The 25,119-nt window shown below is 40.3% G+C and overlaps 1 protein-coding gene and 1 long non-coding RNA gene across 3 annotated transcripts in view; one reads left to right on the top strand and one right to left on the bottom strand.

Annotated features, from left to right (window-relative positions):
• The window catches only part of PPM1A (protein phosphatase, Mg2+/Mn2+ dependent 1A), a 45,929-nt gene extending 38,061 nt beyond the window's left edge, over positions 1 to 7,868 (top strand). For both annotated transcript variants that reach the window (XM_017662593.3, XM_073242298.1), the window contains exon 6: positions 1,309 to 7,868. In XM_017662593.3, coding sequence (XP_017518082.1) covers positions 1,309 to 1,338 — 30 coding nt within the window. In that variant the 3' untranslated portion in view covers positions 1,339 to 7,868. The remainder of the gene's footprint in view (positions 1 to 1,308) is intronic.
• Positions 7,869 to 14,040: 6,172 nt separating this feature from the next.
• Positions 14,041 to 20,293, bottom strand: LOC118972262 (uncharacterized). The gene is made up of 3 exons (XR_005061134.2): positions 20,180 to 20,293; positions 18,188 to 18,464; positions 14,041 to 16,431 (listed from the first exon to the last, which is right to left on the bottom strand). It is a non-coding gene; the product is annotated as an uncharacterized lncRNA (long non-coding RNA).
• Positions 20,294 to 25,119: the final 4,826 nt, after the last annotated feature.

Here is a 25,119-nt window from a genome sequence, read left to right as displayed (position 1 = left end):
GTTGTTATACTCCATAAATGAGGGAAATCATTTGGCATTTGTCTTTCTCCGCCTGGCTTATTTCACTGAGCATAATACCCTCCAGCTCCATCCATGTTGTTGCAAATGGTAGGATTTCTTTCTTTCTTATGGCTGAATAGTATTCCGTTGTGTATATGTACCACATCTTCTTCATCCATTCATCTACTGATGGACACGTAGGTTGCTTCCATATCTTGGCTATTGTAAATCGTGCTGCAGTAAACATAGGGGTGCATACGTCTTTTAATCTGAGAACTTGTATTCTTTGGGTAAATTCCTAGGAGTGGAATTCCCGGATCAAATCGTATTTCTATTTTTAGTTTTTTGAGGAACCTCCATATTGCTTTCCACAGTGGTTGAACTAGTTTACATTCCCACCAGCAGTGTCCTTCCTCCTTATTTTTATAGAGCTGTTCAGTGTACCCATTTTCTTTACACACACCCCTGCTTGATTGCTCTGAGCTGTGCCTGCACCACAGTACAGGACATAATCATGGTGAGTGTCCACCACTTAGAAAAAAGAAGAAAGTCTCTTTGAATTATTTTGTTTTTTTTTAAGCCTCTGTAAGCAATCAACTTCAGAAGGTTTGTCTCCACTATATATATATATTTTTTAAGTGGAGAATAATATCTCTACTCAGAATCTGGAATTACTTTGAGCTTTGTAAGCAGCCACAGCAGAACTTCAGAATGCCCATCTCCACTGAACACTTTTTGTGCCTGAAAAAACCTTTGCCAAGAACCCTGAAGTATATACTTCATCTAAATATTAAAGTTAGGAAGTTCTATTTATATAAACAGACATTAGAATGCCATATTCTCCAATTGTATATCCTGTTACAATTCTGTTGCAGTATGATAGTCACAGAAAGTGGTGACTTCAAATCATTTGGGCTCTGAACTCTCCTGAAGCCTCTTCAAATGTCATGTTGTTTGTCTTAATCTCTAAAGCAGTGAGTAGTAGTGTTCTAAAAATAAATTGGGTTTTACTGAAGAAAGTAATAAAATTCTTTTTAGTAGTTTTATTAGTTTAGAAATGCATTTGGTCAACCTCATGGTAAGACCTTATTTCAAGTATTTTATTCCAAGATAAGACAAGGGTTAACAACTTTTGAACAGATTAAATATTGGTGTTTCATATGCACCCATACACAAATACTTTTTAAAAGTTTATATTCTGAAAATCAACTTTATAAAACCTTTCTGCATTATCCAGAAAATAATGTATTTTGGCTCCTCTCAGCTTTAATTGAGTCCCCTTGTTTTGCTTTGTTTCCTTTTATAAAGGACTCTACATCAACTGATGATATGTGGTAAAACTGCTCATCTAGCCATGGAGTTTACCTTCACCTCCAAAGGAGAGTACAGCTCAACTTCCTTGAACCTTTTAAACATCCATCCTCAACTTTAAAGAAGGGCATGTGACATGGGTAGGAGTGACACCAGAGAACAGCAGTACAACAGCTAGCCCAGAACTGTTTTTTTTGTTTGTTTGTTTTTTTGTAAATTTGAGACTTACATAAACATGATTTCAAACCATAATTCATGTTGTAAATCAGACTCCAGCAATTTTTGTTGTATGATTTTGTTTTTTGCAAAGTGTAATTGTCCTTGTACAAAATACTCATATTTAATTATGAACTGCTTTAAATCACTATCAAAGTTACAAGAAATGTTAGGCTTGTGTGATGCAACAGATAATATAGCCCTTTCAAGTCATGTTGTGTTTGGACTTGGGGTTGAAACAGGGAGAACAGCAGCCATGTCAGCTAGACACTCGGATGTGCACGTGATCATGGAGCATAATTCCAAAATGCTGCAAAGTTGAACATCCAGGAAGTTAATTGAGAACTGTCTTAATGTTCTTGGCAGTGTTGGCATTGTTGAGAAAGCTGGTCGCTTCATACAACTGTCATTTAGGTTCTTTCCTTGTTGCCATGAGTATTGCAGCTAATGCAGTATATTCATAAGGATATTGCTCTTGGGGCTAAAAGGCCTTGATTCTTTGCACCTCTTTTACAAGTCCTTACATTTAATTACTAATTGATAAGCAGCAGCTTTCTACATATAGTAGGAAACTGCCACGTTTTTGCTATCATGATTGGCTGGGCCTGCTGCTGTTCCTAGTAAGATATTCTGAATTCCATTTTATCAATAAAGCTTGATTTAACAAACAAGAAATTTAATCATGTATGTGTAATTCCTCCTTTACTTCACCCTTTTAAAACACCATGCCATTGTAAATGAGAAGTTTCTCATGGGGAGAGGTGTTAAGTCTTTTATTTGGAAAATACTGTTCAAGGCATATAAATGGAACTGTTTCCCTTCCATTAGAAAGATGACCAGATTTAAGTCTGTGTTGTTCCTTAATCTGTTTTTTCCATGGGTTTCTTTCTGGCTGCTTATTTCTTCATTAAGATGTGTATTAGCTTGAATTTGCCTACTGTTTAATTAAATTGTCAAAGCTTGACAATCTAACACTATGGTAGGTGTGTATGTGTGTAAGAGTATGTGTGTGTGTTTGCCTGTGATTTTTAATTGGCCCAGTGTCTTTAGAGTCCAAGTAGTTAAGATATTTGTGATTTGAAATATAGCATGTTGATAATATTTAGCTGTTGGCCTTTAAAAATAACTTGCAGAGCTTAAAGAGTTGTAGAAATAAAAATAACCTAATTTAATTTAGGCTTAAATTCCTCTGATTAAGCATGTGAAAATAAGTTTTAAAATTTGTCACATTGAAAAGACTACTGTTTTGTGCCCTTCTGTGTTTTGTCTTTTTAGGTTGAATATTGTATTTGTCACCATGTTATTTAATCATTCAGTAGGCAGATTCCCCATTAGAAAACTTTTAAAATGTAAAGTTAAAAAACATTGAATACAGAGTCAAAATTTTGTGTATAAAAGGTAGTATAATCAATTTTGTTTTGTTTTTTCCCTAACTTGGAAATATACGTATTTGTATATATAGCCTTAAAACTAATGTAAAGTTAGGGGAGTAGTGGGAAAACTAATGTAAAATGTCTGATTTAAGTAGTTACATACCAGCAAAATATTTTCATTATCCCTCTTATTTGTGAGGCAGTTAAATGTAACTTAATTGTATTTAATTTATATCTTAATCCAGCATGAATGAAGAAAACAAATGCTATTTATATTTAAAAATTTGTAACAGTTGGAATTACAAAACAAATTCCATACTTACAAATATATGCTTAATGTCTAAGTCTGTGGTAGAGTGCAAAGTATGATAATGTTCTAAGTTACGGCTTTGCAAACATCTAAATGTGCATTTAATGAATACCAGAGCTTCCCGTGTCAGTTAATTACCAGACATACTTATACTGAAAACTAAATCCCTCTTAGAAGTAGTTAGGTCCTTAATTTTTTAAGTAGACTGAAGCTTTTAGTTCTGGAAATTTTCAAACCTTGAATTGGACTTTGACATGGAAAATCTTAAATCACAGGTAAAAAAATCTGTGATGGGAATTTGTATTTCAGGCCATAACAGCATATTTAGAGCCTCTTTTATTTGAGAATCTTTAAATAAAAAAGAGGAAGTTAAAATATTCCTCTGTTAAAATTATTAATGCTGAAATTAGGCTTGGAAGTGAGTATTAAGTGTGATCTAAGAAGACTAAATCTTTTCCATATGAGTTAGCGTTGCCATACTAGATACAATTTTTCGTTATAAATATACAGGAAGTATACATAATATCAGCGGATTGTGTGTGTTCTTAATTCCTGGGGGTAATGGTGGGGAACCAACCACATTTTAAAAGGCACTTTTGCACCTCTATTATGCACTTCATTTTGTACCACTTAAATTCTTGACCTCCCACCCCCTTTTGTGTGCAAATTAGCATCTCAGGGCAATGCCTCAACTTTTTGATTTGGTATATGTTATTTTGTTTGGAGGGATAAAGTTCTTCTGTGATGATAATATTCTATTCAAAATGTACTTTCATTTAAATGTTTTAATAGGATGAACTCAATTTGCCACCTTTAATAGGAAATTCATTTTGTATAGCACTCTTGTTACCCTAACATTAAAAAATTTCGCTGATGTTATTGTTTTAGAGAGGTAAGCTCACTTAATTTTCACTTTCTAAAGGAATATACTTTTACAGAAGCAGTACTCATTATTAGCATTAACTTTTAAAAAAATCCGAGTGGTATTTTTCTTTTTCAGCTTTAAAACTATTTCAAACATATTTTTTATTATAATGCATTAACTTGCTCCTAGAGTACTATGCAATTAGTTTACCACTCCAGCCACTTAATTTTTTTTACTAACTTTGTAACATTAAGAAATTTGAATTATAGAATAAATCTGTTGTGTAATACACATAATCTGAATTATAGCAGTACTTTTAGAGATTATCTGTTTGACCATATATTAATCTAGCTAATAAGTCAGCTTTCCCACAAAACATACTGTTATCTGCAAAACACTGTTCTAGGCTAAGCACCTTGGAACTATAAAGAAACAAATAGGTCCCTGCCCTCAAGGAGCTTACAGTTTGGGTTAGAATTATAATCTAATGTGTGTTAATATTATAACTGAATCACTCATCCAAAAAAAAATAGTTACTGCCCACCCACTGTTTGCCAGATGCTTTCCTGAACAAGGTGGTCTCTGTCCTAAAGAGCTAGTTTGTACTTCCTTTATTCACTTAAAAACTCTCCTGTTTTTTTCTTCTCTAACATTAAATCTCATTCTGCTCAACATAGGAATAAAATTGGACTGATGGGCTCAAGTCTGTTCAGTATACTTCATTGCCCTTAACGAATGGCATTTATTCTTCCTGCTGACAGCCACCAAGTCAGATGAATAGGTAGTGGATTTCTTAAAATTCTCCAACTCTGGAAATACTGGTGGAGTTTGAGTTTATGGCACTTAAATATAATATATATGTAGCTAAATTATCTTATTTAAGTAAAACTCTTTTTCTTGAAAACACACTACCAGTGTTAATATCCAATGTTAGCCAAATGATTACTGTAGTTTAATTCTTAGAAATCACTGCCCATGTTTACTGGACAAATTCATACAGGAATTGAGTTTGTGACTTCTGAAAGAACTGATGAGATTGGTTACAGGTTTTACTTTTTTAATTTGAATTTCACAGTATATATGTTTAATTCATGAAGTTTGAAGACGTTTAAGCCTTTAATGTTCTGATTACTATTTGTACAGTATTATATTAGGATTTGTTATTAGAAAAGAATGTGTAAATATTTCAGTACATGAATATTTCTCTTTTGAGGTTTTTCTTTGAAGGAACCTTAGAGAGCTTCATTTATTTTTGCTTGCAGATACTGCTGGTGAGATGACATTTTTTTGAGTGTGATCTAGTTTTCTAGTTTTTCGTTTAGACTGGAAAAAGACTTCTTTATAGCTTAAAATTTTAGAGGCCTAATTTTACTTTATTTCCTTCAGTAATGTGCCATGAGTTTTGGATTGTATCTGTTTTAAATTATATATTACTACAGAATATGTTTGAAATATTTAAAAGTACATTTTCCAAATGTTATAATACTGTATGGTTTTGTTGGTTAGAATAAGTCTCAGTTAAGTGTTAGTCATTACTGATAGAATGCTGTACAGAAACAATGAGAGGCCTTTGATCCTGCTTTGTCCTGTGAACGTTCTCTTTTGTTCACCTCCACACAGATTGTTTCCCTATTGCCTGCTTTATATATATTAAGCTAGTGGCCTCTGCTCTCATGTTTCCTAATTAATATTACCAGCAGGTGGGAGTACACCATTTAGAAGAGCTGAGATGTATTGAAATTGTAGTTGACAACTTATAGTTTTATTACATGACTGGAAAAGGTTGTTTAAATTGATAAAACAACAAACTGACATTTTTTCTCCCTTATCCTGCATGAAATGTTGCTTCATTTCCTCTACTACTCTATTGGTAGTTTCTCTTTTATTCAAACTGAAATAGGCCAATTCCATTTTCTTGAACAAGAAAGCTTAGTGGATTACCTCACCAAGGTCAATTAATACTATGTAAAACTGGGCTGAAAATAAAATTTGGGAGATGGAGTGGTGAGGAGATCCCAGTGAGAAGGACAGAGAAGAATTATTAATTTAAAAGCCATAGAAAGGTCGGCCTTGGATCCAGCTGTATATTATTAAGAGCTGTTGTGCCACATAAACTAGTGAGAACCAACCAACCTTGCTTCTTTGTATAATTTGATTTTTCCTGCAAAGGAGGAGGTAGTGATAAAAATTACTGCTGCTTCAACTTAGTAGAAACAACTGGGAAAGATAAATGCCATGTTTCTTCACCACAGAACTCTGTGCTTCAGTTCAATTTCTCCAAAATCTAGTTTTCTACTAATAGCTTTCTCATTGAACTAAATATTTAGAAAAATTGTTTAGAGTTTTTCCCTTCTTTTTACATAGTCCTTCTGATCTGTAAAAGACATTTAGTAACACTGCATTTGTATGGTACTAAGTTAGATTTGTGTAGGAGTTTAGGTAGCTGCAAAACAAAATTAATATCTTAATTGGTGTAGTGAACAGCACAGGATTATTATAGCATTGGTTCTTAACCTTTTAAGGTCATAGGTCCTTTGAGATTAATGAATCCTAGGAACTTCCTCACCCAGGAAAATGCTTATGATGTGTGTAACTCCCCAAAGTTTACAATATTGTAGTGGTTCATGGACCCCTGGGTAAGATTCCGTACACAGTGTAATAGGGCCCATACAAAAATACTTAAAGGGCATCAGAAAAATTGACTCTGTTTTAAGGAATTGTGTCACTTTTTTAAAGATCGATGAGGTGGATGGGGCTTAGGCTAGAGTCTGATATTAAAACATCTTTTTTTAAGGTTGTACTTGGGGGAAAAGAAGAGTGAGTGAGTAGAGGTGAAAAAACACAGTATTTGGACTACTTTTGGAGAATAACTTTTTCTAAGTTTGCCACTTTTGTAACAGGAAAGAGGTAAAACAAATTGTTTCTGGAATGTTTCTGACCTGCATAGTGCAAATACATGTTCACAAGCAACCATTTCATTGTCAGATGTTACATTTTAAGATTTTGAGCTTCCTGGTGTTAGAGTTTGTTAAATATTCAATTCACTTCAGATTCTAAGGAATTGAGTATTTTCTTTCTGATACAGAATGTTGAAATAGGATCTAACATAGCCACCAATGTAGAGGGTTAATAAGATTTCTACTACATTATAACCATCATGATATAATTGATAAGCTTGTTGCATTTATTGCCAAAATTGGATGTTGAGTTACAGCATATTTAATTCCCATTTATGGGAATTTTGAAACATAGAAACTGTTGTCTTAGATGGTTAGCTTTTGACTAAATCAACTGCATTACCTGTGGGAAAATATCTTGTTTGTAGTGATATGCCCCAATACTGTTTGGTTTCACTCTTGACATGATTTATTTCACTTAATTTGTATAAATGATACTGAGTGGAGAGACCATGTACATGTTAAAAGCATGTTGTGTTATATATAGATTCATTTTAAAAAATCTATAAATGTAAAATTATACCACTGCAGAAATATTTTTTCTAGACACAGTGTATAACAAATTCTCCATAGTAACTCAGCCCTGTTTTCAGTTTATGTGACCCAAACTTTTGAAGGAATTCCATAAATGTATATTTTGTATTATGTACCATTTCCTGGTCCAGAGAAAATATGTAAATTCAGTTCTAACTTTAAGAATGTACTTTCTGTTTTCAAGTCCACTGAAGAAATTGCATTCAGCCTGTGAATGGTTGCAGATTGTATGTGAGATGAAAAGTAGAAATAACTTCTAGTTTGCAAAACTGGTGCCACTAAATAAACAGGCAATTACATAATGCGTGTGTATTTATGATTGTTTGATATCATTGCAAGTAGCAGTTTTGTTCTTCCTTGAGACCTGGAAAAAATTTAAATTAGTTATTAGGAGACTTCAAGAGAATTTTTTGTTTAACTAAATTTGGTTAATTTGCTTAAAAAGATAGGCATAGTAATCACATTTTGAGCTAGACTTTTCCCTTCTTGGTTTTTAGGAAGATTACTGAAAGCTAGGAAGTTTTGAGTTGATGGTTATTTTCATGAAGATATTTCAGAATAAAAAGCCAGGAAGAGTTTGTACCTTTTTGGCAAAAGCATTCTAACTTGTCTACTTATAGAGGATATATACATATATTTCTTCTTCCTCAAAGACTTGGGATTGGGATTGGGAGTGATCTTGAAAAGGACTTCCCCAACTGGTATCCCCTGGTGTAGTGCCCCCTTCTGTAGCAAATGTGTGTGTTTTGGGAGACTTCCTCTGCTTATTCTGATCATTGGTTGTACTGCCTGTGTTCATGTCTGAAAGTGTGACTTACAGGCTTGCACAATTAAATTAGAAGGTTTTCAGAGTACATTGAATTGGTGACGGAAGTGAAGTTCTCTAAAGTGTAAGAGTTTATTTTCTTAGTTGTAGAATGTTAATGAAGCATCATAACCAGAGGCAACAAGTATTTGAACTAAGTAAGGTTGAGGCAAACAAGGATTTATTTGGCTTATGTGTAACTGGTACCTATTCACTTGTCAAAGTAGATCTTGTAGTTTTGTTTTTGTTTTTGTTTTTTGCAGTCATTTTGAAAGTTGAATGGGGGGGGTTCATAAAAATTGTTTATTTCATGTATTTTTTTCCTCTTAATTGGTCACTTACTAAGAAACTAATACTGGGGTATTTTTTCCTCCTTTTTCCTTGTTACCACTTAATACCTCAGACTAAAATTCTCATCAAATCACAGAAATTTTGATTCTAATTGAAAAGTCTGTTCTTAAAGGATAAAGGAACTACTCCAGAATAACTTGGCTTGCATGACCTCCATAGATAGTTTACTTGCTACAAAATCAACCACTTAGCAGAGACTGGTTAAAGATTGGTGCTCTGCCTATTGCCTAAATTAAATTTGTATTTATTTGTTCTGGTGTCTTACATAAAGTGATTCAGAGTATCTAAAAAGCTTTCTATGATTGTGTGTTTCATGTTAATAGTCCTACTGTTACCAAATACTGTATGAGCTAAAATTACTGTTTGTTGTTACCTGCTATAGTTTAGATATGGGCTTGAGTCTTCCCAGACCAAAGTACTTTCTCTATGGCTTTCTTTATACTAACTACACAGAAGTTTTCCCAGATGTTAATTCAAACCAGTGAAATTTCCAGTAGTTGAGCATTTTTTATCTACCCAAATGGCAGTTTTATATGGTTCAATTTGACAGTTTCTGAAGTAGTTGTTCTTGAATGATCAGATTACAAGTCAGTACTTCTCTGATTATTTATATTCCAGTTTAGTCATTTAGTCATGTCGCCTTAAAAGTGGATGACAGGTTTAAAGAAAATATTTATTTATTTATTTGCAAATAGGAAGTTTGATAAATATAGACAATGCCAAATTTATAATTCCTACCTTGAAATTAAGTGAAAGCTCTCAAGATAACTTTATTTTAAATTACTAATTCTTTGTCATTCCAGTTCTTACAGAACTCCTACAGATGCTCTAGTATTAGATCAATTTGTTCCTTGATCAGTGAGAAATGTTATTCCAGCAATGCCCTAGAAAGGAAATAATATTGAATTTAAATATTAAGGCAAGATTATAATAAACTGTAAAGACAAGAAGGGAAAATGAAGGTTTTTATTTTGAATTACATGATTCAGTGAGTGGAGAATTCCTTTCAAACATCTTATTAAGGGTGTTGAGATGTATAGATTCAACAGTCTGCTACTGTGAAACTTCACTGAAGCCTCTCTGGAAGTTGCCCTTTTAAGTGCAAAGGTGGATGAGGGCTCTAACTTTGACCTAGGTGACAAAGTCCCATTTAGGTGGAAAGCCATGCTGTGCTCTTCCTGAAGATCTTTTTTGTATTATATTTTGCTATTTGTGTTTGCTTTGTTAACAGTTCACTAAAATTGTCCAGTATTTAAAAATCAAAAGATTTGCTAGAAAAGTCTGTTCTAGGTCAAAAGGGTTATTATATGTGTACCTTACATTAGCATATTGAAATTGTTCAGGTATTGTTTTGTTTTTAAATTCTCAGTATAACAGACTTGAGTGTATATTTGGTTCTGTTTAATCAAGGTTCACTATCAGTGAAAAAGCAGTTATTTTAGCCACTGATCTTTCTACTAATAAAACTCAAAGGTTTTTTTTTTTAACTAAAATATCTCCAGAACATTACTAACAAAACAACTAAAATTTTCTATTGACTGAATATAGTAGAAGCACATGGGAAGTGACTGTTTTACTTGTTCATTAGGCAAACAAAAGTCTTTATGTAACTGATGTAAATTCATCTTTTATAACTCTGCATTTCTTAATGAATTTTGACAGACTCTGCTGCAATGATCCTTAATAAAAAAAAAAGAGAGAGGTCTTAGAATTCCGTAAGGGCAAGGAAACTGCTTTGGTGCCTAGAGCTTGCTGAGTGTCCTCTGTATTTACCTTTATGCCTGAAGTCTGAATGCTTGCCTTGTTTTATTACTTTGGGTTTGTTTTAAATATATAAGTTCCTGCACTGCATTCTGCTTCAGGACTTCTGTAAATATTTTTAAGAAAAGTCTGAGGGCATTGAATTCTGCATCGTTGGATATGGTAAGGGTTGCGTGTGCTCTCTCCTGAATTTTACAACATATACAGACTGAACTATTTAGTGACAATATGGTTATAAGTGTAACACACATATACATGCATAGATATCCTTGTTCAAGGTCAACTCCACAGTGCCTGTCACTAGTATTACTGGTTCAACTTGACCTTCAGGGAGTTTTGCCCACTTCACGACCAGATGGATTTGGCATCTGACAGAACCAACAGTGTCGGTAAAAGCTTCACCTCAGGAGCAGGGAGGGCTCCAAGGAGGAAAATTCCTGGAGTGCAAGTCCCCATAATTTGAGATAAGGAAGACAGCAGTAGCAATTTTTGGAGATCGTATTGTTGGCTCTTAAATCTGTTGGAACTGTCTTGGTATTTTAGTTTCTTGGACTGAAAGTCACTTTTGTTCAAAAATCATTTGTTCAGTTATGTAAATTTGCTTTATGTGAAAATAATTGTATTTTTAATCTTAGACTTTAACAAGTCATTTAAAGAAGTTTACATTTTTCTTTTTGGCAAGGGAGGAAGGAGGAAATGGAATGTGGAGGAGGGGAAGAAGAGAGAAATAAGGGCAAGAAAAAGGTTTTAAAGTGAGAATATACCTTTTTTTTAAGTTAAGAAAATTCTATTTTTCTGAAACTCAAAGTGGAATTAATCAATTTGGGCCCCATAAATCATCCTTATGTTTTACAGCAGTCAATAATACATCCCTGTAGATTAGGTCTTTCTTTGTTCTCCATTATGTCCCTCCAGAGGCCCTGGATTAGGGGAAGGAGGGACGATTCAACTTCACTTGTCAACTGTCATGTGTAGGTTCAATTAGGAAAGCAATTAATATGAGGCTTAAGATTGCAGATTTCCCATCTTTTAATCTGTTCCCCGGCTTCTCCAAAGCAGTGGTTCCAAACCTGCTGGAAAGTGGTTCTCGACGTGCTGGTAGGACGACCTAGTATGCTTTAAAAAAAATCCTTAAGTGAAGGATAAGCTAGAAGGTCACACTGACCCCACCACCATCCCCATTGACTGCACCCTCCCTTGCCCCTTCTCAGATCTCTGTTCAAATCCCCTCAATGGCTCCCATTTCACTCAGTAAAAGCCAAAGTCTTTCCAGTGGCCTACGAAGCCCCCTATATGATCTGGTCCCTGTGACCCCTTGGACTTGACCCCCTAGCCACACGGGTCTCCTGGCTGTCCCCAGAACGTGCCTGTCTTATTTAAACCTTAGGGTCTTACAGGCACTTGCTTTAGCTGTTTCTTATACCTGCATTGTTTGTCTCACTGGCTAAAGCAAGTCACATCTCACTTAAAGGGGACCTGAAAGGAACAAACCAGACCATCTGTGAATGAACAACCTAATAACTACATGGGGGCACAGTATGCGTTTGGATGAATAAGGCTGTGTGTGTGCTGAACAACCTAATAACTACATGGGGGCACAGTATGCGTTTGGATGAATAAGGCTGTGTGTGTGCACGTGTGTGTGTGCATGCAGAAACTAAGACTGTTGGTGTATATCCTCCAAGAGACGTGGTTGTATTTGAACTCTGCACTGAGACGACTGCCGGTAGCAGAGTCTGGAACCACATGGGATGTTCTCATATCGAACGTGCTCTTAATTCTAAGAGGTTAGTGTTCTTGCATCTTTGGGGTGGAGTGGCTGACATTGAGGGCGAGGTTTCAATTTGCATGGGCAGGGCTAAGTGGGAAGTTTTCCAAGCAAACAGCTGAACCAAGGGAAGAAGGGTAGGCAAGGCGGCTGCGGCCGCTGAGAATGCTGGTCTCCGCAGGAACCTCCCACACTCAGACTCCTCACAGGGATGGGAGAGGTTTAGCTAAAGGTAAAAGGAGGCCTGCTTTCTATGTCCTTTGCTTCTTGAAAAGAGCTTTCACTAACTTTATAACTTATACTAATGAATATAACATTAGTACATAATTGAACATATATGAACATTAATATATATTAATGAAATATCTGTCCCAAATCAGCTTTACTCTCAAGTCTAGTGGCATTTCTTTAACACATGGAGGAGCTGTCCTCCCCTCCCACACCACTCGGGGCAGTGCTGCGCCAAGCCTAACAGTCTAAACAATTTTGGCTAATCGCCCAGTCAGAAAAATTTATCTGTTATGTCCTCTACCCACGTGAAGTTCTGGAGCCGCTGGAAGTGAGATGGGCCGCAGAGAGCCTCGGCAGGAGCTGAGGCAGACCCGCGCGCCCGCAGGGCAGACGGCGCCACCCTAGCCGAGCCGCTCGGATGGCCGGGCTGTGGCGGGCAGCGCGCCCCGGCCGCGCTCCGCTTAGAGCTGCGCGCGGAGTCGCCGGGGCGGGGGCCGCGGGAGATGCTGCTCGAGGTGTCCTGTTTGCTCCAGCTCGGCTGCGGCTCGCTGCCCCGGCGCCCCTCCACGCCCAAACAAACCATTAACGTTCAGAATGCAAAGTTGTAGCTAAAAGCAGTCAAGTATTTATCATTTTCCGAGTTTTTACAACAGCGTACATTTCATAGTTTAAAAAGCAGCCTCCAATTTATCAGCACCTTATTTTTGATGTGACTACCTTAAGATGTGTAATTATTATATGCATATTTTTGAGCTGCTTCTAAAGCTACTCCCCAGTCCACGGGTTGTGAATGCTAATTTGGATGTAAACACGGCAAGACCCTCTATCAGAAAGCTTCCCCTCACCCACGGTGCTCTGCTTCCTTTCACTCTACAGCAGAACATGTACTAGCTGTGGCTAGGACACGAGGTAAAACAATAATATAGTTTTCTAAGTAACTGGTTCTCTCGAGTAGGAAGTTCTCTAAACGCCAAGTGGTGAGCAAAAACCAAAAGCAGAACACAACCGCAAAGGCTGTGCTCACTTACTGGACTTCATCATCCTGCTGCTCCACTGGCCTGCCCGACATTGCTAGGGAGAATTATTAGCCATTATTAAATAAATAAACCCCCGCTGTCACTAAGTCGGGAGAATGCCAAAGCTGCCACTGTCAGAGGCCTCTCTACTGCCAGTTGAAATTTCTGCCGTGGCGACCCCGAAACTCAGCAGGCAGTTCAGGTGGGCGCCCTTCGCTGTCCCTACTGTGCGCTGCACGCTGGCGGGTACCCGGATATCGTCTCATCTCTAGACAATGATTCCTTTTTGCTTTCAGGCGATAAGGGCCCCGAAGAGAATTTTGTTTGCCACAGAGCCTACAATTTTAAGCTAGACTACCCAAAACCTCCAAGTTTGGTGACAATCTTTCTAATCATTTTCTAGTGATGCAGGGAAAAGATAGAAATTCTAACATACATGGATTGTTGTATGAATTAAAAAATATTAAATAAAATATACTAGATTTATCCCCTACCAGATTTAAATAACCTGTTTTAAAAAAATTCTCAAACTGTAAAACTTTTTCAAACATCTTTGATAACATTAGCCACCTGAATTCTCAGAAAAAAATCTCAACAGCTTTATCTTTTGACATGAGTTTTTATTGTTAAAATATACATAATAAAAGTTACCATTTTAACAATTTTAAATATAAAATTCAGAGGCATTAAGTACATTCACAATGTTGTTTGACCATCGCTGCTCTTTCCATATAGCATTGTCCAAACAAACTCTTACCCATCGAGCAGTAATTGCCCTTTCTAACCTTCCCCCACCCTCAGGCCTTGGCAAACTCTATTCTACTCTCTACCTCTAGGAATTTGCCTCTGTGAAGGATTCGTAAAAGTGAAATTATATGCCATTCAGTCCTTTTGTGACTGGTTGATTTTTACATAGCATAATATTCTCAAGTCTTATCCATGTTGTGGCATGTATTGTAATTCCATTCTTTTTCATGGCTGAATGTTATTCCAATGACACGTGTACCAAATTTTGCTTATCTGTTTATCCATTGATTGACACTTGGTTTTTTCCCCACCTTTTGGCTATTGTGAATAATGCTGCTGTGAACATGGGTACAAGTTTGAGTCCCTGTTTTCAATTGTTTTGGGCATATAATCTAGAAGTGGTATTGCTGGGGCATACTGAAATTCTTTGTTCAACTTATCGAGGAACTGCCAGACTGTTATCCACAGCAGCTGCACCATTTTACAGTCCCACCAGCAATGAAAGAAGGATCTGGTTTCTGCACATCCTCACCAACACTTATTTTCTGTTTGAATAGATGTCCTGATGGATAATGGTGGTATCTCACTGTGGTTTTGATTTGCATTGCCTTAATTAATGTTGAGCATCTTTTCACACGCTTTTTGGCTATTTGTGTATCTTCTTTGGAGAAATGTTTGTTTGGTTCTTGGTCCACCCTGTAACTGGGTGGTTTGGTTATTTTGGTGTGTTGAGTTGTAGGAGTTCTTAATATATTCTGAATATTAATTTCTTATCATATAGGTGATTTGCAAATTTTTTCTCCCATTTAGTGGGCTGTCTTTTTACAAACTTTGATAGTGTCTTTGATACAGAAAGTTTTTACTTTTTATGAAATACAGTTTAGTTTTTCTTCGTGTGCTTTTGGTGTCATACCTGAGAAATCATTGTCTAATCCAAGGTCATGAAGATTTGCACCTATGTTTTATTCTAAGGGTTATAGGCTCTTAAATGTAGGTCTTTGAACCACTTTTGAGTTAGTCTTCTGTGTATAGTGTAAGGTAAGGGTCCAACTTCATTCTTGTGCATGTGGATATACATACACTTTCCCTAGCACCATTTGTTTAAAAGATTACAGTTTTATTTGTGACAACAGATTGAGCTGTTCCTTTTCTCTTCCTGTCTCACCTGACACTGGGCACAGGCTGGAGACAGCCCCATTCTCGTCAGCCAGTTGAGACCATGGAACTGGGGAGAAAGGGACGGGAAGTCAGTGTAGCAACAGAGACCCTTGGCCTTGTCCTGAATTTGAAAACAATGGGCTCAGCTAAGGAACTGGCTCCCTTTCATTTTGGCTTATGTTCCCAAACTCTTTTACAATATTTATACATTTGGATGATGGCTGTAGAAGAGTAAATGTGTTCCTAAATATAGCATTTAATTGTAGCTAGACAAAGCCTCAGGGTTACATCACTCAAGGATATAATAGCTCCAGCCTCCTACACATGGGTAGCCATTGCTGTTTACTTTCAAGGTTTTATCACATTGTGGCTCAACTTGTTTCTACTACTTCAGCTGCCAACTGATGGATCCTGTCTATAGTTCTTAAATCCAAACTCTCTAAGAGAGAGGATCTAATTGGCTGGCCAGTCAACGTCCATTCTCAAGAGTGTCATTGGGCTGAGCTCCTTCCCTGGTCCATCTTGTGGGCCGTGGCCGGCTTGTGAGACAGCTGCCTTCGATGCAGGTGCCAACCTCTGACCTAGGTGGCAAGGTCACCTGGAGGATGGTGGGCACTCAGCAGATCACATCCAGCCTGTGAGTGGAGGATTAAACTCAACATTTCTCACACACATGCAAGCCCACAAGCTAATCTCTGTAGGAGATAAAGATGTGGGAAAGGTTTGATTCCTGTCACTGAGGAATAGCAATAGATTCCCTATACAGTTATGAGACAAGCCAGTGAATGAACAGGGAGGTGGGAGACTGCAGTGTCCAGTTGGTGAATAATGTTAATTCTGCTCTGAGTCAAGGATGCAGGTCAGCGGCCTAACTGGGAGCCTGCTCCCCACTCTGAGTCAGTGAGTGATCGTTGTTATAACGGAGACAGCAGATAAAGCCTCCCAGGCATGTTCTTGTGTGTCACGGTTCTGCTGGACCAAAAAGGGTTGGGGAGCAGGCACGGCCAGTCTGTGGTGCTACAGCTTTTCTGCAAATGGAAGAGAGCAGGTCAGGGGCAGAGTCCTTTAGGGCTGCCACTGTCTTTCTAAACAGCTCCTAACAATGCCCCCAGGAGCCCATGCTGGGCCTTGAGGGAACTTTGAGCACATTTAGTTCTCCAGTCCCACCACTACCTGGGCTTGTCAGCCGGTCAGCGGACACTATCCTTTCATGGCACAGCTTCAATGTCTTTCTTGGAATTTGTGGATTCAGATGAACTTTTATTGCTGGGATCTGTGCAGCACCTTCAACAAAGTCTCAGGGGCCAGTTAGGGAAGGGGAGTTGTGCTTCTTACCCGAGGGCAGGTGCCTAGTCCTCTCTCACATCCCCTCTGCTTCTCAGGGGCCCCACATCACTCCCCTTTATTCCTAAATCCTGGACTTGCTAAGGCCTTCCTGAATCTCTCCCAAGGGCAGAGCTGGCTGTGAGCTAGCATTCCTACCGACTCCTCAAAGGCAACATAGGCCATGCATGGAAGGGCTGGCGGGGAGCAGTGGCTGGGAGACCTGCTTTCTAAAAGAGGACTGTTAAAGCCCCCAGGACTGGCTCCTTAGAAAATGCATTGGTCTCGATGAGAATCTGTGGGGACTCTTGAGACTTGGGCCTTATCATCCCATTCCTGAGAAACCCCAAGCCAAGGGGAAATGCTGAACACACAGTCCTTTGCATTTGGGTCATGATACATGATTTGTTCATCCCTCTATCATCCAAAATGAAATTATTTACTAATTATTCCCTTCTGGTCTTTTAACTCCCTGTTGGGGACTTCCCAGCCTCAATCCAGGCCACAAGGTCTCCTGAGTCCAGTAGAGATGTGGAAGTAGGGAGCAGTCTTTTAAGTCTGCCTTCCTAAAGACAGGCCCACAGACACAAGCTAATACACAAAACCAGCTTCAACTGCATTGTTCCCTTCTTCAAGATACAGGACATGACAGGCTTAGATATGGACATGGCTATTCTCTCCCACAGCCACTTCACACAGGGCCAGATGAAGCAAATCAAACCAGCACCACCTCATGGCTGACGTCTATGCGTGTGTCCTGGGCCAGGGGCCCTACCAAGTGCTTCCCGTGCAGCATCTCATTTAAATCCTCAAATTAACACCATGATGGACGTGTGATAACTGTCCTATAGCTCAGATAAAAAATGGAGGCTAAGATAAGGTTTGAATCCAGGGGGTCCGCCTCCAAGTCCAGCCTCCTAATCACTCTGTGGCCCCACTGGCAATCTGTTGAGTGGATGAACTTTAGCTTTTGCATTAATCTCAATTTTACATTACAGCAAGTGCGCCCGCTTGGGGCTACTGAGCCGACCCCAGGGGCACTCCTTGCTCTGTTCTCTGAGATCCCTGTACTCCATTCCGCTTGGTTATCTAGGGCTAAAGAGAAGTGAGCTGCAAACTTTGTTCCCTGGGTAAATTCCATTTCCTTTTCTATTGTCTAAGGATTCTTAGTGATGTAACATTACACCCAGCATATCCTGCTTTTAAAAAGAAACCTTGGCGGGCAAATTACCACTTACAGCGGCCTTGAATGATAAAGTCCCAGGAGGTGAGTGGAAGGGCGCACCTGGGGTCAGTAATTACAGGCTGAGCGGAGGAACGAGGCGGGCGCGGGAGCCTGGCTCCCGGGGGTCAGAGAGCGCTGGGAACGCAGGCTTCCTCACCTCCCGCCCCCCAACCCCGTCCTGCCCCGCCTCCTTCTGCTCCTCACTCTGCGTTTCTTTTTTTGATCTGTTTCCTCACCTCCGATCTTTGTCCATCTTCCCACACCAGCACCAAATAGCCTGTGAGTGTCACAATAAAAGTTCTTAAGGCATCCTCATGCCAAACAATGTTTGTCTCTCCATTTGGGTTTTCTGATCTGTACTATGAGTGAGAACATGCCAGGAACACTTCAGGAATTTACTCCATAGACAAGACTGAAGGGGTTAGAAACGAGGTCACAATGTCCACCATCCCTCAAGCTGTACTTCTTCAGTTACGGCTTTTAATTTTAAAGCAGCTTTAGTATATTTTATATCTGCAAAATAATTGAAACTGTTAGACTTATACTGTGACTATTTAAACTGTAATTTAAACTAATGAAGATCAAATACAATTCAGTTCTTCAGTTGCACAACCTTACTTCAGGTGCTCAGTAGCACATGTGGTTGGTGGCTACCACATCAGGCAGTGCAGGTAATAGAACCTTTCTGTTACACTAGAAGTGCTGCTGGAAGGTTCTGGTTTAGACACTTGTCCTAATGCTGATGACACTTCATGGGGCAGAACTTCTTAAGGGTGAGCGAAAAGATTCTGCTAACGGCTGGATCAATACAAAGCCTCTAGGCAGCCCCTGGCCAGCACTTTCGGGAAACCACTTAGGCAGTGATCCATCTGTTACCTCCTTCTCTCCAAGGATTATCTGAGTTCTGAGGGTGAAACGGGGGCCCCAAGAATTATCCTGGCATTAACGGGGCATTCAGGACATGTGACATCCTCTGTCCTTGATGGCATTTGGATATTGGCTCGTCTCTGATGCTGCTTGGACCTGCAGGGGTCTCCAGCACACACGTTCCAGCCTGCTTGCTGCCCCATTCCCATGTCACAGCTGAGAGACTTCCTCCAGGCTGCCAGCCTGCTCAGTCCCTTCCAGCCCTTTTTAGGGGCCATACAAACCTTCTGGCTGCCCCTGCAGACCACTCTGCTTTGAGGCTGCCCCCAGACCTTTCATGTGTAACAGTTCCTCCACTCTCTGATTCCCTCCAAGTTGATCTTGATTTTTATTTCCCACTCCCTCTTTTGGGCTGAGTTCAGGATGGTGGGCTCTGTGTCCATTCTCCAGGTCCTAGAAGCTCTTAAGCTCTAGTCACCCAACCTTAAATTTCTCCCTTCCTCCTCAGATTAAACCCATATCTCCTTTTGGGGGAGAAAACACCACCTCTGCTTGTGTTATTTCTCCTTTCTATGGTTTATGCAGAGGTCAGCAAACTTTCTGAAAAGGGACAGATAGTAAATATCTTGGGTTTTGCAGTCCAGACAGTCTGTGTTGCAACCACTAAACCTGCTGCTTTAGTGCAAAAGTAGCTACAGACAATACATAAGCAAGTGGCTGTGTTTCAGTAACACTTTATTTATAAAAACGTTACCCCTATAGGTCAAGCCTGCTGACCCCTGGTTTATAGAATAAAATCTGTACTCTAGGTTCTCTTGTCTTTGGCCCTTAGTATTTAGAAACAAGCTTTTAAAATTAAAAGAAAAAGTATTCAGTGCCCAGCTTTTATATTTGAAAGATGAAACTGCTTTGGATTTAAAAAATCTAACTTTGAACTCATCTACTAAGAATTTCCACCTTTCTTCTGGGATATTAGTCCTACGCTAGCGCATATAGAAAGTCCCCATGGATGTTTGAATAGTAAGAGAAGGATATGGATAAAGAATTAGAAAATAGTTACAAGTTTTCTTTCTCAGCTACATTACAAAAATGGATTTAACAGATCTTATCTGTGATTGTGAGGATTAATGAAAAAGGGTGTTTTATAAAATGTGCCTCCCACATTGTCAGGTATGTTCCAAAAATGCCCCTCCCTTTCCATTGCTAAACCTCTAGGGTCAAAGCCCTGTGAGCAACAGTTGGAAGTCCTGCTGTTGCCTAAAGTATCTGCACTCATCAGCTTATTGACTTGAAATGCATTATTTTTTCATTATTAAAAAAAATGCAGATTTTCCCCAAAGGAGGAATTTAAAAATTCTTACCTTTTTCTTAAAGCCACATGGCAGAAAGCTGAAGGCCAGAACTTTGAGAAAGGAGACATCAGCCAGCTAGTTTTGAAATGGGAGAAAACAGTGGCTCCTGCAGGAAGGTCCTGCTTGTCCACCTCAGAGAAGAGGATACTGAAAATGAAATGGAGGCTGAAATCGCATTCCGCACACTTCCTCTGTATGAGTCAGGACTTTCTTGGTGACAAGTGATAGAAACTTAACCAAACTAGGTTAGGCAAAAGGGGAATTTGTTAGTTCAGAGTATGTACAGTTGAACAACTAAATTGTGGCTGGTCAGGAGTGCAGTCGGGTCTCAGGAACAGCTGGGACCAGGCATCTGTCCCCTTCCTACTCTCCACAGCCTTTCTTACCTTCTGTGCTGGGCAAACCAGCTTCCTCTCTTTAGGAGGCAAAATGGCTGCTGATAGCTCTTAAGCCTCAATCTCTCCTCTACTGTCACTGGGAGGCCAGTAATTCATTTTTGCACTTCCAGTTTTAAAATCCCCAGGGAATGACCAGTTGGCCCAGCTGGATCCGTGCATCCACCCAGCCAGTGGTGGTAATGCCTGTTCCTGTTCCCATTCCTGCACCGGAATGAGGAATGCTACAGGCCTCAGAGTGGGTCACATGTCCCACCTGTATCCCAGCACAGGCCCAGAACAGTAATGCTTTGTTTCGTTGTCATGTCCAAAATTGTTTATTACCATGTTTGTTCAAAGCTTTTAGATTTTTGCTCTTCTTGGGCAAATTCTGCATTTGTGGCTGAGGTCTTGGGAAACATGTGTTACAGGAACTGTGGGCCTTTGCTGGCTTTATCGTGGGTTAGGCTCTGCTGTAGAGGCAGGCCGTGTGTGATGAGCCCTTCTTTCTGGCAAAACAATTCAGCTCCTGTCATACTCGGTTTCTTCCTGCATGACTGAGTCAGCCTAATGCAGCCCCTTGGCGGCCAGCCTGGTGTTCCCCAAGGCTGAGGATCTAATGTCAGTAGGACACAATTCAGTTCACACTGAAGATGGGTATTAAGTCTTTTTACTGAAGGTCCTGTCAAGAAAATGCCCCTTGCAGTAAGAGCGCCTGCCTGCCTGTCCCCAGGCCAGCTAGGCGATTTTGCCAAGGTCAGTTTGGCTGATCGTTTTCAGTGGTGATCCAAAGAGGATTAAGTTAACATCTGACCTTTAAAGAGCTTTATCTTTGGGGAACCGGGCTAATTGAAAATTAAAAGGCTCCTTTTCAAAAATATTTAGACTACTGCCTAGGGAAAACATGAACACACTGCTTATAACAGCAGAAACAGCAATTCCAAACAGCAAGCTAAATTTACCACCACATGGATGGGCTTGGCTCAGGGATTCCGGGGTGGGTTCCTGTCTTAGTTCTGCCACTTTCTAGTTATGTGGCCTAAGGCAAGGATCTCTCACCTTTTCTAAGCTCTGTTGTCTTATTTGTAAAATAGGTGTAGTAATAGCAACCATCCCATAGGTTTTTGAGAAGATTAAATGAGATCATACATGGAAAGCCCTGTCATTTAGGTTAGTTATTAATATCACTGTGAACATATTTACATTTTTTAAATGTTTAATTTTGCTTACTTATTTGCCCTATCACGTTGATGGTTGTCTTGCCAATGGGTTTAAGCCCCAGGCGAATTCACTATGGATTCAATGTGACCAAAGAAATGACAGTAGAACGTTCTTAGGGTGAAAAGGTTAAAACCAACTTTATTTCCAAGGTGGCAGGTTAATCACTGGAGTCTCTTCCACTCAGCGAGTCTGCATGCAGCAAGCTGGTCTCTGCCTCTGGGCCTGTCCTGGGTGCTGCCACCATTCCAGCCTCTGCTGTGCTCTCCTGCAGCCTTGCAGTCCTGACACCATGTCGCCCAGAGCAGATGATGATGCATCGCCCACATGTGTGTAGTGAGCCAGCCAACCCAGGCCAGGTGAGAACCCTGGCCACAGGAACCTTTACTTTATCCACACTCCACCCTCCAGGATTCTTGCCTCTCAATGTATGTGCCCTCAGTCCTCTGCAATGGTCCCTGTGCAAGGTAGCTGGAACATTGTAACCAAATTCCATAATCTACGACAATATACGAATAACAAAAATCACAACAAATTATAATAACCCTCACACCTGAGGAGATCCATTGCCACCAAGTGGTCACCCTGGCTGTATTCAAACCAGTTCTATTCAAAGGAATTAACCAAAAGGACCATGGGTGGAGTGGGCCTTACAATACCCACCTTCTCCAGCCTCTCCAGCAGAAAGTCTTGCAGACACACAGGCTGATCTCGTTGCTTTATCTCTGCCTTCTGCTTCGTCCTCAGCAGCCAGAACCACTGCTCCAGTCTCAGTTGTTGCCAAAGCTCCAGTCCAATTTCTCTCTGTCTGCTCCTGCCTTTTCAAACCAACCCACATCTGGGTCCCTCTCAGAGACAGAGTCCCTGTGGGTCCCTGTGACCTTCATGGTGCCCTTTAAATTCTTCCTTCGAGAAGCAGACCATATTTCCTTTTGTGCTTGAGCCTGAGGACAGAAGCAGAGCATGGAGTGCTCCACAAGCTGAGGAGGGGGCTGCACCTCTCCTGGAAGCGCCCGCGGTTGCTGAGTCCTTCTGGCCTTCCACCAGCTTTCAACCAGGTGGGGTCTCAACCGAGGAGGGGCCAATGCCTCCAGCACCAACCGGGTCTCCACCCCCACCTGTTCATCAAACCTCCGCTCCTCCACTTCTGGGGCTGACCGCTCCACTAACTACATCCTTCACCTGCCCCATGGCACCTGGCAGCCTGCGCTCTCGTGCTGCTCCTTCTCGTGCTGCTTCCTCTCGGGCCACCACGACATCCTTTACTATTTCCACAGCACTTCGTAGTGATGCCATTTCAGTCAGCAACAAATTTTCTTTCTCTTGGGGTAGACCCCAGTCCTCCACCCCTGCACAGTACCACGTGTCCACAAGGGAACCCTGGAATGTCTCCCTGCTCATAGGTGCAGCCTGCTGAAACACTCCTTCTATGAGGGGCAGCCTGTACATTTTTCTCAATCAACAGTGAACCCTGCCGATGTCGCCAATTGTCTTGCCAATGGGTTTCAGCCCCGGGCAAGTTCACTATGGATTCAATGTGACCAAAGAAATGACAGTGGAACGTTCTTGGGGTGAAAAAGTTATACCCAACTTTATTTCCACAGTGGCAGGTTAATCACTAGAATCTCATCCACTCAGAGGGAGTCTGCATGTAGCAAGCCCGTCTCTGCCTCTGGGCCTCTTGGCCCGCACAGCCATCCTCTGGGCCTCTGTCCTCAATGCTGCCACCACTCCAGCCTCTGCTCTGCCCTCCTGCAGCCCTGCCACCGTGTCGCGCCCAGAGCACTAGGCAGGGCTCTTTATATAGAGTCAATGATGACACATTGCCCACACGTGTGTAGTGAGCTAGCCAACCAGGGCCAGGTGAGAATCCTGGCCACAGGAACTGTCACTTTATCCACAATGGCTAAATGGAATCTCGTGACAAAGTGACTGGTTCTCCTATTCCCAGAACTCAAAGAAACCTCCAGGTTCTGAGATGGAGTTACTTGGGACCAGAAGCTGTTAGCACAACGCAGCAGTGCCAGCATTCCAGCTGTGCCTGGACTTTACTGGGTACCATTATTGCAATTCTGCTGCTGCTAAAGCCTCCTTAGGAAAGGATAACATGAGAATAGCGATGGTTATATTGCCCAAAGAAGCCAGGAATATGTCTGTCCTCTAAAGTCCGTAAATACTTTTCCATTCAAGGAGACACACACTGATCATTGTTAAATATTTTCATCCAAATCAGTGGTCTTGATGTTGATATTCTTTTCATTGGTTTATACGATGCTTGAAGTTGTCTCCTTAGCATTCTGGCAAATGTCATAAAGCCATCAGCACTTTGACATGGCCGAACGTAAGATCCTGGAAGAGAGTTTAGTCTCATTTCAAAGGTTTTAGCCCCTTACCGCTCCAAGCCTGGTGCATGGACCAGACTCTGACAGCACCTGAGAATGGCAGGAGCTCGGGGCCCATGCTGGACCTGTTGTGTCAGAGCCTGCATTTCAACAAAATCTCCAGGTGGCACTAGTGCACACTACAGGTGGGGAAGCACTGCTCTATTCTCAGCTTTAGCTGTACATCAGAGTCACCTGGGGATGCCTGGGCGCTCCCTACAAAGGCCTGGCTTAACTGGCATTGGGATTCCTAAAACCTCTTCAAGTGACTGCGATGTGCAACCCGTGTGGAAAACTGATGCTCCAGGGACATTCTTTCCTCTTCCTCTGCCCCCTGCAATATTTATTTCTCTAAAAGTGAAAATTGCTCAAGCTTCAGCAAAGGTTCATCTCATGTTGTTTACATCAATGGATGGATGCACATTTTCTAGATAATGTCACACAATTTGAAGATTCACTTTGCATTTTAAAAATAACCTTTAGGAATTTCTTCTGAACTTTTGCCAAGGTCTCCACACCCCTCTTTTATTGTGAAGCCCAGAACTAGACACTGTCTTGTCCTACAGCCCTAAACAGCACTAAGCATCAGCATAAAGGGCTTTTGTGTCCTTTTGAATGAAAGGTACTGTTACAAATAAAGTCAGACCATTTGAATTGGGGGGGGGGGGTGTTTGATGGCCAAGCAAAAGATTTTCTCATGCCTGTACTCAGTCTGGTAGTGAATGAGCCAGTTGTACAAAGAGAATATCTGCCTTCCCAGTTCTGAGCTTTCCTATAAGAGCAATAAATGTGTTGTTATTTAACCAAATAATTCATAAGCTTTCTTACATCTGTAATTCACAGATAACTAAACAGGTAAACTCACCCTGTACCAAACTTTAAGGCAGTTCTATGGATTCAGAAGTGTGGCTGATGTCATGAGGATAAAAGTCACCTGAACCTTACACCTTAGAGCCAAGGGGCCTCCAAACTTGAC

Source organism: Manis javanica, chromosome 8 (genome assembly GCF_040802235.1).
Source record: "Manis javanica isolate MJ-LG chromosome 8, MJ_LKY, whole genome shotgun sequence".
Lineage (NCBI taxonomy): Eukaryota > Metazoa > Chordata > Mammalia > Pholidota > Manidae > Manis > Manis javanica.
This window is presented reverse-complemented; position numbering and strand designations above follow the sequence as displayed.